A 17,097-nucleotide genomic window follows, 5' to 3' on the forward strand; every position below is an offset into this window, starting at 1 on the left:
TGTGTTTGCGTAAATCCCATATGGAGACATTTTATTGCCTTGTGCCCCCCAAGTGCAGGTCAGAGAGCAAAGCTGGCAGCACATCAATAGAATGTTGTGACATCTTGAACATGCACTGACATGCAAAGTAAACATGTAAAGAATGTATAAGCAGGCAAAGCAATTTTTCTACCTGTATTCTGTATTTTTACCATTTTATCACGCATTTGAGTCAGGCAGTAAAATCTGATTTATTGTCGATGGAAAAACTTCACAGCAATCATTATAAGACTCATATTTGTAGCCTTAATTCTGTCGTATTCAGTACAGAAAAAAATAAAGCCAATTCCAGCAATGGTAGAAAGATAATAAAGAAATATGACATATTTCTGATTGTGTTTTCAGTTCATTTTGCAACCGTAGGTGCAAAGAACCACACCACGAGCAAAGTCAAAACCCTATGCTTGCTTTTAGAGGAAAAAAATCTGGAAGTGCTCAACAGATGAAGGAGTGACTTTGTGAGTCCTCAGAGGATTTATTTCTTTTTATACTCAGATGAGCGTCATGTGTATTATTGGTAGTGTAGGTATGGACCAACAAATGGCATTCCCAGAAACATCACGCTGAATGCTGTCTGTCACACTGCTGGAAGCCTCTCAAGTCTAATTAAAAAGCTTTAAATGTGCAATTACTTCCTTACTCACTTTGACATTCAAAAACTTTGAAGAAACAACGTTATTTCTTTGTTATTTAAGGCCGACATTTTTCCTAATCTTGACACCTTTAGCATCGTTCACGCTTTATTGCTTTGGTGCATGTCCATGTCTCTCATGTCTATGACATTTGTCCTCAACTGTCTAGACCAGACTAATAACACATATAAATTCCTAAAGTGACTGGCATTCCCATTCGACGTAAAGTGATCTTCGATGCGCCGCCAGGAATGAGTGAACAAGACCACGGACATTTTTCTTTTAACATTATACGAGGGACTTACTGATTCTTACTGGCCTTACAGCACGAGATAATACAGATGTACTGCATACATGTGGTAAAATGCGCTTTTCAAATTATTACTTACAAATTATTTATAGACAAATTTATAGACAAATTATTTATAGACAGATTTCATACCCTCAAGGGTAACTTGGATAGGTCTAAATTAGGGTAACTTGGATAGGTTTCAATTAGGGTAACTTGGATAGGTCTAAATTAGGGTAACTTGGATAGGTCTAAATTAGGGTAACTTTGATGGGTCTAAATTAGATGGGTCTAAATTATGAGGAAAACAATGCAATATTGTAAAACTAAATTGCAAAAGAATTAATTTTCTTTCAAGCATTTGTTTCATTTACAGTATTGCAGATTATTGGATTCCATGTGAACTTCATTTTTTCCCATTTTGTTTCTCCCACTAGTGACATTCAAACTGTTCAACAGACAGTAAACAGTGCAGCCAAAGACGCCATTATTGGCTCTAAATGTGTGATGAAATGAAATACTTTGTCATCTAAAAAGTGGAACCCAGAAACATGAAAAAAAGACACTTTAATGAGTGCAATGTGACACTATAAGTCGCAACACTACTATCGTATGAGTAAACTCGAAATACATGTTACACTACATTCTAACGTGATGTTGAGCTATCCGAAGATAGTAGCTAGCGGACAAAGGGTTAAGCTGTCAGTTATTTGGGGGAGATCGAAGCTGAGACCAGCCCATGAATCTCAAAGTCTCTATAGGCACAGCATGGTAAAATAATTAAGCTTGCCTTTGAAGCAGTCTAAATAAACACAACAGCAGTCAACACTTGTCCCATCTACTCTCTGTCTTTTCTCTTTTTTTTTTCTTCAAGGGGACTTTGCAGGTCCACTTTCCCAGCCTTTTACCTTGCCACACTTAACCTCTAACGTTAACCACCCATAGAAAACCATCCCTTCGTTCTGCTTTTTTGCTTCTGTGATCACTGTGCTTTCATAGGGAGGAATGAAGAGGGAGGGGGGACCAGGTGTTTCACTAGTCATTTTTTAATCGTTTTTAAGCATTGCATTTTATATCGAGTGGGTGTTGAGGGAACACTGTATTTCAATTTTTTTTAATTTTATTTAATTTATATTTTAATGTTATTTACTTTTATCGAGCCGCACGTCTTGGAGGACTGTTAGGAATCTTAAAGTAGGATGGTGATCTCACCACAGTGTAGACTGATGGTGATGATGCATTAGGGACATTACGTTTGACTTCAAAACTCCAGCTCCTCTTCTGTATTTCTGAGAAAGGTAAGCCGGAAATATAGCCTTGCTACAGTTCAGCTGCCTTATGCATGTCGTATGATCCATATTACATTATTAAGCGAGTGGCTAGCACGTCCGCCTCACAGATCCTGGTTTCTGGGTTCAAATCCAGGTCACGTCCACCTGTGTGGAGTTTGCATGTTCTCCCTGGGCCTGTGTGGGTTTCTTCCAGGTACTCTGGTTCTCTTCCACATTCCAAAAACGCGCATGGTAGGCTGATCGGACACTCTAAATTGCCCCTAGGTTTGGGTGTGAGTGTGCATGGTTTTCCTTCTCCTTGTGCCCTTGGATTAGGTCTCCCCCCAGCTGGGATTGGCTCCAGCACCCCCCGTGACCCTAATGAGGACAAAGCGGTTCAGAAAATGAGATGAGTTCATACTGATTTTTTTTCCGATTCAGATCCTTTCTTAAACAAATGAAAGACTTCAAGTTCTCGTATCCTTTGTTTTTTTTTCTTAAAGGATCAAAAGTTTGACCACCGCTGCACTAGAGGGAGCTCCTGTATCTGGGGTAGCAACCGTACCACACTTTGAGAAAAACCGCTATAGGGGACTGTGAATTTTCCTTTTTGTTCACCTCGTTTTGTTTTATGCTTCTCTCACTCCCAGGTCTGCACAGCTGTTTGCGGGCCAGGGGCTTCAGATGAAAGAGCTGCCATAAGCAGCCCTGCAGGTAGGTCTGCTAAAGCCATTGCTTTGGTTGTCCACTGCCCATTGCATGAACAAATTTTTTTTTTTTTTAAAAAGGCAACAGGGGGGAACAAAGAAGAAAGGAAAGACTACCATACATAGAGGGTGAGAATGAAAACAAGGACACCGTTAAAACAGATGGATGAAGAGAAAGTCAAGAGAGAATGATGGAGGAAAGGGTATAGATGAGTAACCGTGGAGATGGTGCAATGGAGTGAAGAGGAAAAACGTGAGGGAGGGCTGAATCCATATTCCCAGTCAGCCCAGACCTCCCGCCTCCTCAACACCCCCGATACCAGGAATGATGTCTGCTTTTATTGACTTTGTTAAAGCGTTTTCAATGCTACTTTGCATGTGTTTACAAGACAGTAAATCACAGCCTGTGCTCTGTGGGGGTCGGGAAAGATACTGTAGTAGAAGGCATGGAATATGATGGGTCAAAAGAATACTTTGGGCATAGCCATGCAACTTGGTAATCTTTGGCTTCACCTCAAGCAAATTGTAAATATTTCCTCAATCGTCCAATTTCAATAATACGTTTTCTGAACCGCTTATCATCACAGGGGTCGTGAAGGCACCAGGCGAATTGGTGGCCAACCAAACGCAGGGCCAATATATTTTGTTCATTCATCACATCTCTCTCTCTCATCACATTTTCTGAATCGCTGACTCCAGCAGGCCAGAGGTGGGGGACAACACCCTGTATCGGTGACAAGCCGATCGCAGGGGTACTCGGACACGTACAAACGTCCGGTGACTAAACGTCCGGCGAACAAACGTCCGGCGAACAAACGTCCGGCCAGGGATCACAGGGCACAAGGAGACAGACAACCATGTAAACTCACACCCATACCTAGGGGCAATTTAGTGTCCAATCAGCCTACCATGCATTCATGCAAACTCCACACAGGTGAATGTGACCTGGATTTGAACCCAGATCCCCCTCTGTGATGCCAATGCGCTAAACACTCATCCACCGGGCCGCCCTGTTACTAATTAAAGCCCTATGTATTTTGTCAATCGTGCATATTTGTCATGATTTTAGATAAACGTTAATATGTTCAACAAGATGTTCAAAATGTGTCAATATTTCACTTAAGTAACCGTAACTATTTGCCAAATGAGTATGCATATTAGTATAATGTCTCACTGAGCATTGTAATATGTACAATACAATTCCAACGCCACATTCATTGATAATTTCAAACTACAAAAGTGAAAAAAAGTTAAATCACATTATTGTTTGAACAGTTAATTTTGTGGTGGCAAATGATCTGAAGCTGTGTGATACATAAAACGAATAAAACTATGGTCCTCTCTATTCTCTCTCTGCCTTATGTCTAGACCATAATAACATTTTGACCACAGCTTTTGGTTCACACACTGTTCCAATGCAGGTGCCTACAATGAAATGAACAATATACCATTTTATTCCATATGGTCACAAAAGAAATAAAATCTCTCAGTTAAAAAAAGCACAATGCTGCCATGATACAACTTGTTGCGGTTGTCCCTGGCATTGTCATTGACAAAAGTCCTTTTCCAGTCCCCAAACTACGTATTTCCCTATTTTGGGGCATACATTCCTGACCAATTGAAAAAGCTGCTCCCAACTTAAATAGAAATTTTCTATTAGTACCATAATAACATGTAAGGGGAAAAGATTAGAGATTATATAAATTCCACCCGTATTCGTCGCTAAAACTGATGACGTCATTTGGAGACATAGGCTATATTAATACTCTTCTGTTAAAGCAGGGGTAAGGGAACCTATGGCTCGGGAGCCCTATGTGGCTCTTTTGATGGTTGAATTTGGCTCTTCCCTGGTGACTGACTGGTACGTATACTGATACTACTTTTAGTGCATTTTTAATCATATTTTATTTTTTCATTAGACTCTTCTGCATAAAATCTAATTGATTAGCAGCAGCGTAAAAATTTTGTCAGAAGAATTCGGATTATTTTTTATTTTAATAGTGGTGAAGTGGCTAAATAATGGACACATTTTCATGGGTTTTTACTATGAATTTTCGAGTATGGCTCAGAAGGAATAATATTTGAAAATACGAATTGTTTATGGCTCGCTACGTCAAACAGTTTAGCGACCACTGTGCTAAAGAATGTGTAAACTGACACTGACAATAAATGACAAAACTTGAAAATGCTAAAATCCGAAATCTGGTCTAGGTAGTTTTTATGGTAAAAGTACAAGTGGTAGTAGACACACTCCCTCTTCTGGTACATGAGTAAATTACTGACCTAAAGCAAGTTTAGTTGTATTTAACTTGTAAGTTGCGTCACATTTGTGTTGACCAGTGGTGGGCTGTCAAGGCCTTCAAGGCCTTCTCTGCTGGCCTAAGAAATATCTGAATCATGTATAATATTTTGTCCATCAATACTTATTAAATCATTCCAAATTGTCTGTTAGCAACCTTGCAATCTTTTCTTACTTTGAAACATTTAGGAATTCAAATGTCTATTATCTACCTATCACGTTACTACCTTTTAACACGTACTTGGCGAACCTTTTTTTTTTGTTTATGTTTGTTCTATTGAATAACCAATAGAAATACATTCAAAGCTAGTGGACCTAAAAACTAGCACATGTTAGTGAAAGCCCACCCTGTGTTCTGACATAACCAGAAATTCAAATATGCAAATAAGAAACCTCCCTATGATTTTTTTGACAAGCATACCAGCTTGGACTTGTTTTTTAATTGGATAACGGCATCATTTTCACAGACATTTTTTAATCACTTGATTGCAATGGTAGATTTATTAATATTCTGTGTAGTGTAGTCCATACAAAATCACCATATATAACAGTACACCATTAGAACTGTTTTTTTTTCATTGTAGGTTTCTTAATAGGAAGGTTGAAAATCTAGTTTTAAATTGAAAGTAGAGTGTTTACAGTTTCATTTCAAATACTTTGAAAAAAAGATCTTGACATTCATTAATTTTTTGTACCGCCTATTCTTATGAGGGGGTGCTGGAGCCTATCCCAACCAAACATTGGCAGCAGGCATTTTTTTAAATTCTTCTGAATGTCAATAAAAGTACCACATGATAAAAATGGAATTGTTGGTCGGTGGATGACAAACCTCAAAATATGCAGTCAGCTTTCATTACATCATGTAAAACGCCCAATAAAACTTGACTTTGTGTGACTTTAAAGATGCTTCTTAAAATTTGAGAACTTTGAATGTGTATGACCACTGCGTTATTTTACTGTGTTGGCCTAGTCGAATCTATATCAGCTTTTGAATTGAACATGAAACTATAGAACCTTTATGACTGAATAAAATCCCTTTTGGGTTTCTGCTAGACATTTCCAATACTTATTATACTGTAGAAGCCTTTATTTACTGTACATGCAGTTTTATGGACGCTTTTGCTGCCATTTAACTTTCATTGTGAGAGTCATTTATAATGTAAAGGTTCAAAGTTGACTTACAGCTGGCGTGGAATTGATTTTCATTCAATGCCCCATTGACTGGCGACCAGTCCAGTGTGGTATCAATCAATGTATTATTGCAACTTTCCACAATAAAATACTGAAAATCTTTTAGGTGGGACTGTATTTGGGTGATGCTCATGTCAATATGCCATATTTTTCCTTTTTTTAATCTATATTTCTATTGGCTCCATTCAAAAGTGTATATTTTTATGCCTCACATTAGCAAGGAGAATGATACCTCTACCATAATGGTAGTGTACTCAACTGCAGTCTCAGACATTCAGTCAGTCATCCCTGGAGAATAAATGCAGTAAATCCTTGCCAAAATGTTTCTCTCCTTTTTTTTCAGCTCCCAGTGATCTCTGCCTTTGTCTTCACTCAGTGATACAGTACTTTGTATTCGTTAGTGACGGGATCCAAATGAGAAAAGCAGCATTGGGAAGGCCCAGAGAAAAAAAAGGAGAGAAGAATAGAGATCTGTGGCAAAACTTGGATATGTTTCAACTTTTCTGAAGGCCTTTAAACTGAAAGTTTAGGGGGAATCCCAAGAGGCAGCAGTCAGTTAGGTATGTCAAATATATTTATACACTCACCGGACACTTCATTAGGTACACCTGCACTACATTATGCAGACCAATACAGGTAGTACTTTTAAGAGCTATAGTAAAATGTTTATCAGACTAAGATAATGGTCATTTATTTACAATTCTACTTGATTAAACGTATGTTTAAATTGAATGTCATTAATTTTTATGGGATGTACTTTTTTGCCTTTTAGGATTTGTTCTTTAAATGTAATTATTTTTATTTCAAACTATTGAATACTACTTTAATTAAACCAGTAATAGGTCCAAAATATGATGAAACAGACTGAATCCATTCTAGTTTGATGCGGTTTTCTATGCTGTATATATTTTATATACGCTTCATTAAAAAGACATCCATCAAAAAAAATAATAACCATTACTGTCCACATATTTTTATTTCTTACCCTTGACTAGATTTTTCAGAAACTTACATGAAAGCAATTGTGTTAAATCTCAGTGAACCTTTTTAGTACTCTCTACGCTTGTGGAAAACTACTACAATAATAAATACAATGGAATATTTCAGGTGGAACAAAATCAACTTTGGGACACACCTCGACCTCCCAAGCAATTTTCCCATTGAAAACGCAAATGGAAAGAATCGGATCTGGGGTCTGTGTCTTAAAACTAATATAAGTTAAAACTGTTATGCACGTAGTATTTTAAAATTTACTTGTCAGCTGTCAAGATTAAAACCAAACCAATAAAAATTACAAAAGCATAAGGTGGATGGTGGATCATCACAACTTTGAGTCTTCGTGCTTTTTTTATGAGTCTATTCAGCTCACATAACTTCATCTTTTCTTCTCTTATTACATTCTTCTACATTTAGGAGTCTTTGGTGGTCCAACTTTTGGAAAAACATATAAAGGCAAAGAAAAAGCAAACCACATGACCAGCATTATACCTCGAATACTCAATGAAGTGAGGAATGAAATTTGTAGTCTTTTTGCAAGATGTCAAAATGAGTTCCTATTTGATCTATTATCAACTCCCAAATATTGAACGTCACAGTTGAAGGTATTATCTCATCTCATCTCATTTTCCTAACCGCTTTATCCTCATTAGGGTCGCAGAGGGTGCTGGAGCCTATCCCAGCGGATTTCGGGCCAGAAGCGGGGGACACCATGAATTGGTGGCCAGCCAATCGCAGGGCACAAGGAGACAAACAACCATTTATTTGTTCATTATCTGCAATCGCTTATCCTCACATGGATCGCAGGGGGCATGGAACCTTTCCCAGCTAACTAAGAACTAACACCCCGAATTGGTGGCCAGCCAAACAACATTTATTAAAAATATGATGATAATATGAGATAGTAATGAACATTAACACAGAATCCCACGCTGTCACATTCAAAAAGTAACCGGCTTTTCCCAAGCTCCAGTATCAGAGAACAGCTGTTGGATGTATTGTATTTTCTGGAAAATAAGTTACACCAACTATAAGTCGCATCCACCAAATTTGACCAACAAAAAAACATTATCTTCTCCAAAGAAAAGCCACACTGGACCATGAAACACAGGCGTCCACATTGTATTATTAGATACAGTAACAGCTCAGCTGTTGGTAAAAATGCACAAATAAACCGCAGAGATCAAAGTAGGAGAAAAAGTAATGTCTTACTGTTCGGAAATTATGGCATATAACCTGTTGAGAATGGTTATAGCTCTATTAAGATGATGGGTGGGACTTTTCCTAGATTTAATTTATACAGAGGATTAATGCAGGGGCTCAGCTAGCGGCCCAGCTCTGTGCAGACCACAATAACTCCAGCCAAGTGAGAGGTATCTCCGTGATTCACAGAGAGCTGGTTACTACACAATTGGCACTTTTTTTTACGAGAAGAAAACCAAATTCCTGTTAGAGTTCTCCACACCATCTGCTCTATACTTAAATAAAAATCAATGTGTCTATCAGGGAGTTGTCCAAAACAGCCCTCAATGGCATTCCAATAAAGTTTTATACCTAGGAATTGTCATTTCTAAGAATCAAAGCCTGAAGCTTCAGAAAAATACACTGTTTGGTTTTCATTTATTCAATCGTTCATTCATTTTCCAACCCCTCACAAGAGTCTCAGGGGGTGCTGGAGCCTAAGGAAACCAGTCATTGGTGTCTCTGTACCATCAAATTGGGAATAGGAACTATTGGTGCATTTTTGTGTTTGTTTTATATATGATAAGTAATGATATGTAACTTTCATTTTATTGCTTTCATGTAATTATCTTTCTCTTCATCTTTCAATAATCATGATTTTAATTCTCTGAGCAAGTGCACAAGAATTTCAGGTTGCAAAAAAAACAGGCAGGCTTGTTTCAAAAGCATTATTTTGCTTCGTTCACTATTAACTTTCATTTATAAAAGTTTTATTTGGACAAGAGGACTTGGGACACTTGATGCCTAACTTAACTCGATGTTATGATGAGTTATCAAGAATGTGGATTGCTTGAGGGGGTCAGAGCAAAGCTGAACAAGGTGCTGAATTGTTCCAGGTGTCAAAATGCATTGTTCCAGCGTCCCACTGGAACTAATGTGGCGGGTTCATTTTCACCCCTTAAATCCTTGCTATTGCTTAGAATGACTGATTTACGATTATATGACAGCTTCAACTCAATTTGAATATATATTTTAGATTTAACTCTTTCGCAGGTGCTGTGAGTGTGTAAATTTGGAGTGACATTTTTTTAGAAAAGGTCATACAATGTGCCAAAGCCCATTTAGCAGCCTTTTTAATGTAAGTCTTTAATCTACATTTGCCATTTAAACTGGATATAAAATAGTTAAATTATGCCAATTTCTTAGAGCGGTGATATGGATCATGCCTTCAGACATTGTGCTAAATTATTCTATACTTAACATTGAACCTATTTTTTAATTATCATGGCAGAAGGTAACAATGACCCTCATCTCATTTTCTGAACCCCTTTATCCTCATTAGGGTCGTGGGGGGTGATGGAGCCTATCCGAGCTGACTTCGAGCCAGAGGCGGAGGCCAGCCCATCGCATGGCACCAGGAGACGGACAACCATGCACACTCACTACTAGACCTAGGGGCAATTTAGAGGGTCCAATCAGCTTACCATGCATGTTTTTGGAATGTGGGAGAAAACCGGAGAACCCGGAGGAAACCCACACGGGCCCGGGCAGCACATGCAAACTCCACAAAGATGGACATGACCTGGATTTGAACCCTGTACCTCAGAGCTGTGAGGCCGACGCGTTGTTCATTAACATGAATATGATAATGTTCATTAATATGTGCTGTCCCTTATAAAATAAATCCAACTCAAACTTAATTGATAAATTTCAGCTTCCCACTTAAATAAAACAAATGTGCACGTATTCCTGGGTAGAATTCTAAGTCAGAGAAAGCAGGTAAACAGCATATTTGCAATGTTTTTCTGCTCAAAGATCCTAAAATGAAAGCACAACAGGCTATGTATGCACCAACTGTTGAAAATCAAAGCATATTTTTTGATAAACTGCAGGGAATCATTGCGAGAGAGCTCGTTTGTATTCATGCGGCTATGTCATGTGAAAACCATTTTGTGTCATGTGCTCACATGGAATACATATTACTTACATATGTAGAATGAAAAAGTACATCGAGGTCTCCCCTGTGGGACAGGCAAGCACCTCTAACCTGCAGCCAGGGAATATGTTAATGTAACTGGAGATGTTCTTAAGTACATGCCAGGAAAGTTTTCCATGTGGACATTTGCGCTAATAGAAAAACAATAGCAACGTGATTTTGACGTGGTTGAAAATACACCTGATTGTCATTGACATATGTTTGTTTAATGTGGTTTGAGGTTCTGGAGAAGGGCAATAATTATATGGGCTATTGCACTCTAAGCCACAAATAATACAACATTATAAAACAAAAATCATAAAACAATATCAACTCGAGTTCTGCACCTATAGGACTTAATCGAGTCTTATTACTACAACTTATCCTGCTTATTTATTATGTTGACCACTTATCTATCTATTACTATTTAGTGATTATTTATTTAGCATTATTATATATTGATTATCTGTTTGTTTGCTTTGCTGACCTGACTAAGGTCTACTTATTTATTAATACTTATTTATTGATTATTTATTTGTCTGTTTGTTGTTGTTATTTGTGCACTACGTGGTGAAAGCTTTAAATGCCATGATATCAATGTTATGATAATTTAAAAAACATTCAATTCAATCAAATTCTATACAATACAATTCAATTCTATGCAAATAAAAAGCACAGCACTGCTTCAATCGCTGACATATCACTTGGATTTGAGGCAAATAGGTGAATGTAAAGATTTTAAACAAGTATTCGGTTTCAAATGTGCTCCAACTTGAAGACCCCGCCCGCCCTCATTGAGGATGTTGACTTTCCCACAAGTTTAGTTATTTAAATGTTGGGGGGGGGGGAGGCAGATGCTGCAAGTGGACTGCATGGAGCGGATACACGCGCAAGAGAAGACAGGAGTTGGACTTTTATCAAGTGAACATCTTCGAATTCTGTCAAGGAAGAAGTCATGGCATTTCGAGCATTTGTTGAATGACGAAAACGTCCAATCGTTGCGGTGCGCATTGCTGGTGCGCTAAAATTTGGTGCGCTAAATTCGGTGCGCGTCACGCCACAGAGCTGTCACAACAAATTCAGGAGGATTTTAATATAAGTCAAGATATTTCAACGACATTAACTCCACGTGTCATGTGAACACGCCCGCTCGCTGCGGAATTTCATTTTTGGGGGATTGTGACCTTGAAATCATTTCGACTGGTTTGAATAAATGGAGCTGCGGACCTTCACCTCCAAGGGACACTAACAGATATTTTGGACCTTTTAACTTCAAGCAAACTAACGGTTCTTAAAGATCTGTTGAGTCCAAGAAAGTTGGAACTTAATTTCGGAGACATTCCAGAAGGGAATCAGCGCAGTATTCATGAATCAATATTTGAATTACTACAAAATGAGGCTGAGAGCATCGAGGTTAGGTTATCTGTAAGTTTATTTATTCATTTATTCATGCATTTATTTACTTATGTATGTATGTATGTGTATGTACGCATATATGTATTTTTTTATGTTTTTATTCATTAATTTTTGTATGTATTTATGTTTGCATGTATATATGTATATTGATTTATTTCTTTTATTTGTTTATTAGTTTATATATTCATTTATTAGTTTATTTATTAATTAATTATTTTATTTATTTAGTTATTTATTTTTTATTTAATACGAATGCATAGGTGGAATATTTATTTAACACTGGTCAAGCCTAACTTACTTTCATTCTTTTTTTTCTCTCCAGGTTACTCCAGTTCACCGCGATTTGCTTTTATGCACAGGTATGACATTTTTACTTATGCACTCTTGAGAATGACTTCAATTTTTCATCTTCATCTTCTTCATAACAAAATGAATCACTTAGGTGTGCACGGTTGTACGCCTGTACAACTGCATTGGGCTGAAGCCTAATAATCATAATGAAAACATTTTATTGGAAGGCCAATTGGCAAAAATTCAAACATCTTGAAAAGTGGCACGATCCCACTTTGACAGGTGATTGTTAAAACACATGTGGACGGCTGTATTGAGGGCGGGGGAGTCACGAAGGGGGTGAAAGATCACTGCTGGTAAAGGAAAATAACGAGCAGGGGAATTGTCATCCCCGAGGGTCCCTGAATGAAAGAGCCGCCAGCACCACTGTAAAAAAAAAAAAAATCAGAATTAGTCATTAAATTTACAATAGTGCGGTTCTCCGCAGTTTGCTTAAAAGTTCAAACTGAAATCAATGCATGTGCTTACTGTTGTCCTGCAGAACACATTGCAGTCTCCCCCTAATTTCAAGCACCATGTCACCGAGCAGAGTCGTCTGTCGGACCGGACGAGCCGCCGGTTGACTCGAACCTACCAACTGTACAGTCGGACCAGCGGGAAACATGTCCAGGTCCTGTCCAACAAGAGGATCAACGCCAATGGAGAAGACGGAGCAGCGAACGGTAAATCACCAAAAATTCCTTACCTTGCTAATAAAAAGTTGTGAGAACAGCTAAAAAAAAAATTAAAATCATAAATAAATGTCTATAAGTTGTTTTTCTATGTACAAATATATATATATATATATATATATATATATATATATATATATATATATATATATATATATATATATATATATATATATATATATATATATATATATATATATATATATATATATATATATATATATATATATATATATATATATATATATATATATATATATATATATATATATATATATATATATATATATATATATATATATATATATATATATATATATATATATATATATATATATATATATATATATATATATATATATATATATATATATATATATATATATATATATATATATATATATATATATATATATATATATATATATATATATATATATATATATATATATATATATATATATATATATATATATATATATATATATATATAAATGTAGATCTTTTAAAACAATGGCGTTTAGAAATAATACCCATCAACGACCTAAAAAAAACAAACGAGTGGATATTCATAAATTTGCAAAGTGTGTGTTGACAAGAAGTTTTATTAATGATGGTCTTGGCTGCCTTTGGAACAATTTTTGACACAAGACCAGTGAGTGATTGCAACAGAAGCTTAAAGTTGTGTGTAGACATGTTATACAAGTTATTTTGGATGCTGGTGGTCTACTTTGAAGGAACTCTGGTGAGATTATTGTGCAAAGGAATACTACCTCGCAAATGTCTTGACCCCAAATCAGTTAGTTAGGTTGTCTTTCTACCACATACTGCCTGCCACAATCTTCCCTGTCAATGTCTGCTTTTGGAGATCATTTGCATCACTTTTTTTGACTCAACTCCTTTTATACAGAGCAGTGAGAAGCTTCCTCGTTTCGTCCAGTCATTGGGATTTCTCTTCCCACACCCGAGTCCTCACACACACCTACCTTTAAGTGGGTGTCACACTCCTAAGTGGCCCAAATCTGCCAGCGGCACTTTCCTTCCTCCCTCATTTGAAGTGCAGCACAGCATTTACTAACCCTGATACATCAAGCTAGACTTTTTTTGGGAAGACTTTGTTTTTGTCTACTGGATCATAACAAAAAAGGGAAAGAATGTCATTTTTGGAAATTCTAGTTCAATGGGCAGGATCTTTTCAAATCTTGTTACATGACCTTTAATGACAAGACAACCCAACTTATACTGTTCTTTTTAAACTGAAGTCATTGGTGTCTCTTTACCATCAAATTATTGTTGCTTGCTCCGATGTTTTTTCAAAAATGCTTTGTCTTTTTGTACAGCTAAACTCGAGGTCGAGACCGACTCTTTTGGGAGTCGTGTGCGGATCAGAGGGGTGAAGAGTGGATACTACATATGCATGAATAGGAGAGGAAAGCTGATTGGAAAGGTAAACGTCCATCTTGTTGTCTTATGTGCTCTAGAAAATCACATTTTATCTACAGAAACTACAAAATGTAAATGTTTAGGGAGGGCAGATTGTACCAGATTACGATTATCAGAAAATTAGGATAAGGTCCAATTTCTGAAAATGTGATCAGAATGACATATCTCTTTTAAAAAAGGGAAACGCATTGTTTGACGATAGCATTTGTTAGAAAATGTACCAATTAGCAGTGAACAGACTGGTCTAATATAAGAAAACCAACAAACCTTTTAATGTTGAATAGTTGATTGGAGACCAATGGAGTTTACGTTGGTTGGTGGCCGCCTATTATGCGCAAGAATGTAATGATGATGTATGATTTACATCATTTTTAAATATTAAAATTATGATGCATTCATGATAAATTTGAACACATCACATCTACATAACTTTGCTTAGAATTTACTGAGGAAGATTTTATACATATTTTATCTCATCTCACCTCATTTTCTGAACCGCTTTATCCTCACTAGGGTCGTGGGGGGTGCTGGAACTTATCCCAGCCAACTTCAGGCAAGAGGCAGGGGACACCCTGAATTGGTGGCCAGCCAATCGCAGGGCACAAGGAGACAAACAGCCACCCACGCTCACCCTCACACATAGGGGCAATTTAGAGTGTCCAATCAGCCTACCATGCATGTCTTTGGAATGTGGGAATAAACCGGAGAACTCAGAGGAAACCCACACAGACCCAGGGAAAACATGCAAACTACACACAGGTGGACCGACCTGGATTTCAACCCAGGTCCCCCACTGTGAGGCCAACGTGCTAACCACTCAGCCGCTGGGCCTCCCTTGTTACATATTTACACATTTAAAATTAAATTAACAGCACAAATTCATTGTCAATGTAAGTTGAGGAGCTTCATTTAAGAAAAAAAAGTTGAGCATTCCTGCCATCTTGTGGTGTCTATAGGCAATTCTAAACTATGGATGTTCACAATTAAACTCTCTTTTGCTTTTAGTGTAAGAGCGTGGGAACAAATTTCAACACAGTGGTTTAATTCTACAGTAGAATATGTTTCCACTTTCATCTGTATCATGACGTTTGTCTAATTCTTTCCTTAGAATAAGGGAAGAAGCAAAGATTGCATTTTTACCGAGATCGTTCTGGAAAATAACTACACAGCGCTGCAGAACGCCAAATACGAGGGCTGGTACATGGCTTTCACACGCAAGGGCCGCCCAAGAAAGGCCTCAAAGACCAAGCAGCACCAGAGAGAGGCCCACTTCATGAAGCGGCTACCTAGAGGCCACTTGCTGAGTGACAGAAGACCGTTTGATGTTCTTCCACTCCCGGTTCTACCTTTAAGCAAACGGACTAAACATTCCCAACAGCAGCGCTCGGTAGGCCGCTGAAGGCTGACAATGTGGACAAAAAATCACGGAAACCCACAAGGGGGGGCGGGGATTAATTCACTTTCCAGAGTCAACTGCCACTTTCATTCAAATTGTGGACTCGGTATGTCATTCTTAGCTCCTGATTTTGATGTACACAGTGACAGATTGTTTAATATCATGATTTCCCATTTAGTGAGATGTTGGATATTTTGTTTTCTCAGTGGATAATTGAATTAATTGGAAGAGATCGATTGGTTACAAGTTCGGTGTAACAAATGTTCAATGAAGCTAGACATGGCAGCTATCTCAGTTTTTATTGTTATGGTTAAAGCATCTGAGTTAGGGTTTAGGGTTGTAATGTGGGTGTTTTCAACAAATATATTTTTACTGTAAAAATGTAAATGACAACAAATGGATATTTATTGTAGAGTGTATATTAAAACCACTAAAGAATCTGCTCATAAGCAAGCACCTCGTCTTTTCTCTTGTTATTGTTTGGCATTTGAACAAATGTTTGCCCTCCAAAACGATGGCAAGCCCACCCTCCCCTTTTAGTTGGAGACCCAGATAACTGAGGGGCAATATCTGTGACAGGCCACAGTGTTGAATGTGCTCAGCAAGTGAGACTTGGACCTGAATGGTTGGAGTTACGCATTAAAAGCGATGAGGTCAGCCCACTATTTTGGCCCAAACAAAGGTTACCACCATGTAGTTGCATTTCTCACGATCGCACACCGTAACCCTCTGATCAAATGGGCCTTTGTGAAAGCTCATATAAAAGGCCATGTTATACAATAGTGGGTTCGAATAATAACACGAGAAGGGGTCAGTTATCAAAAAGAAGCCAGTCACACAGGGAGGGGTTGGAGGGAAGGATGGGGGGCAGAAAAAAACATCAGGGCCTGTGTGGCAAAATGTGGCATAGACTGAAAGAGGGGGATGATGGCTGGGAAGAGGCATTCGGCAGTGAAAGGGAAGGAGAAAAAGGAAGCCTCTTCCCAGAAGCAGTTGAGCATGACCGTCAGAGGCCAAACCAACGGGAGAGGTAGAAGACCATGAACACAACGACCTGACCGACCGCAGGGGCTCTCAAAACATGAGCTGGATGGTCAATTTTTTCTTTTGAAGGGTTGTTTTAATTTCAGCTTTGAAGGCTGATTCGGCCTTAATTCTTAAAAATGTTATAATAGCAAATAAGATGGAAGAAACTCACTAATTTCGTTATACGCAGCTAGCTGTGTATGATGACAATAA

General features: G+C 37.7%; 1 protein-coding gene across 1 annotated transcript; it reads left to right on the top strand.

The window, feature by feature from the left end:
- The first annotated feature begins 11,446 nt into the window (after nt 1-11,446).
- fgf8b (fibroblast growth factor 8b) lies at nt 11,447-16,207 on the top strand. Its single transcript, XM_077719008.1, has 5 exons — nt 11,447-12,006; nt 12,320-12,356; nt 12,830-13,010; nt 14,360-14,466; nt 15,571-16,207. Exons 1-5 carry the CDS (start codon nt 11,948-11,950, stop codon nt 15,859-15,861), a joined length of 675 nt encoding a protein of 224 aa, XP_077575134.1. The 5' UTR covers nt 11,447-11,947; the 3' UTR covers nt 15,862-16,207.
- Nucleotides 16,208-17,097: the final 890 nt, after the last annotated feature.

This window comes from Stigmatopora nigra, chromosome 6 (genome assembly GCF_051989575.1).
Source record: "Stigmatopora nigra isolate UIUO_SnigA chromosome 6, RoL_Snig_1.1, whole genome shotgun sequence".
Classification (NCBI taxonomy): Eukaryota; Metazoa; Chordata; class Actinopteri; order Syngnathiformes; family Syngnathidae; genus Stigmatopora; species Stigmatopora nigra.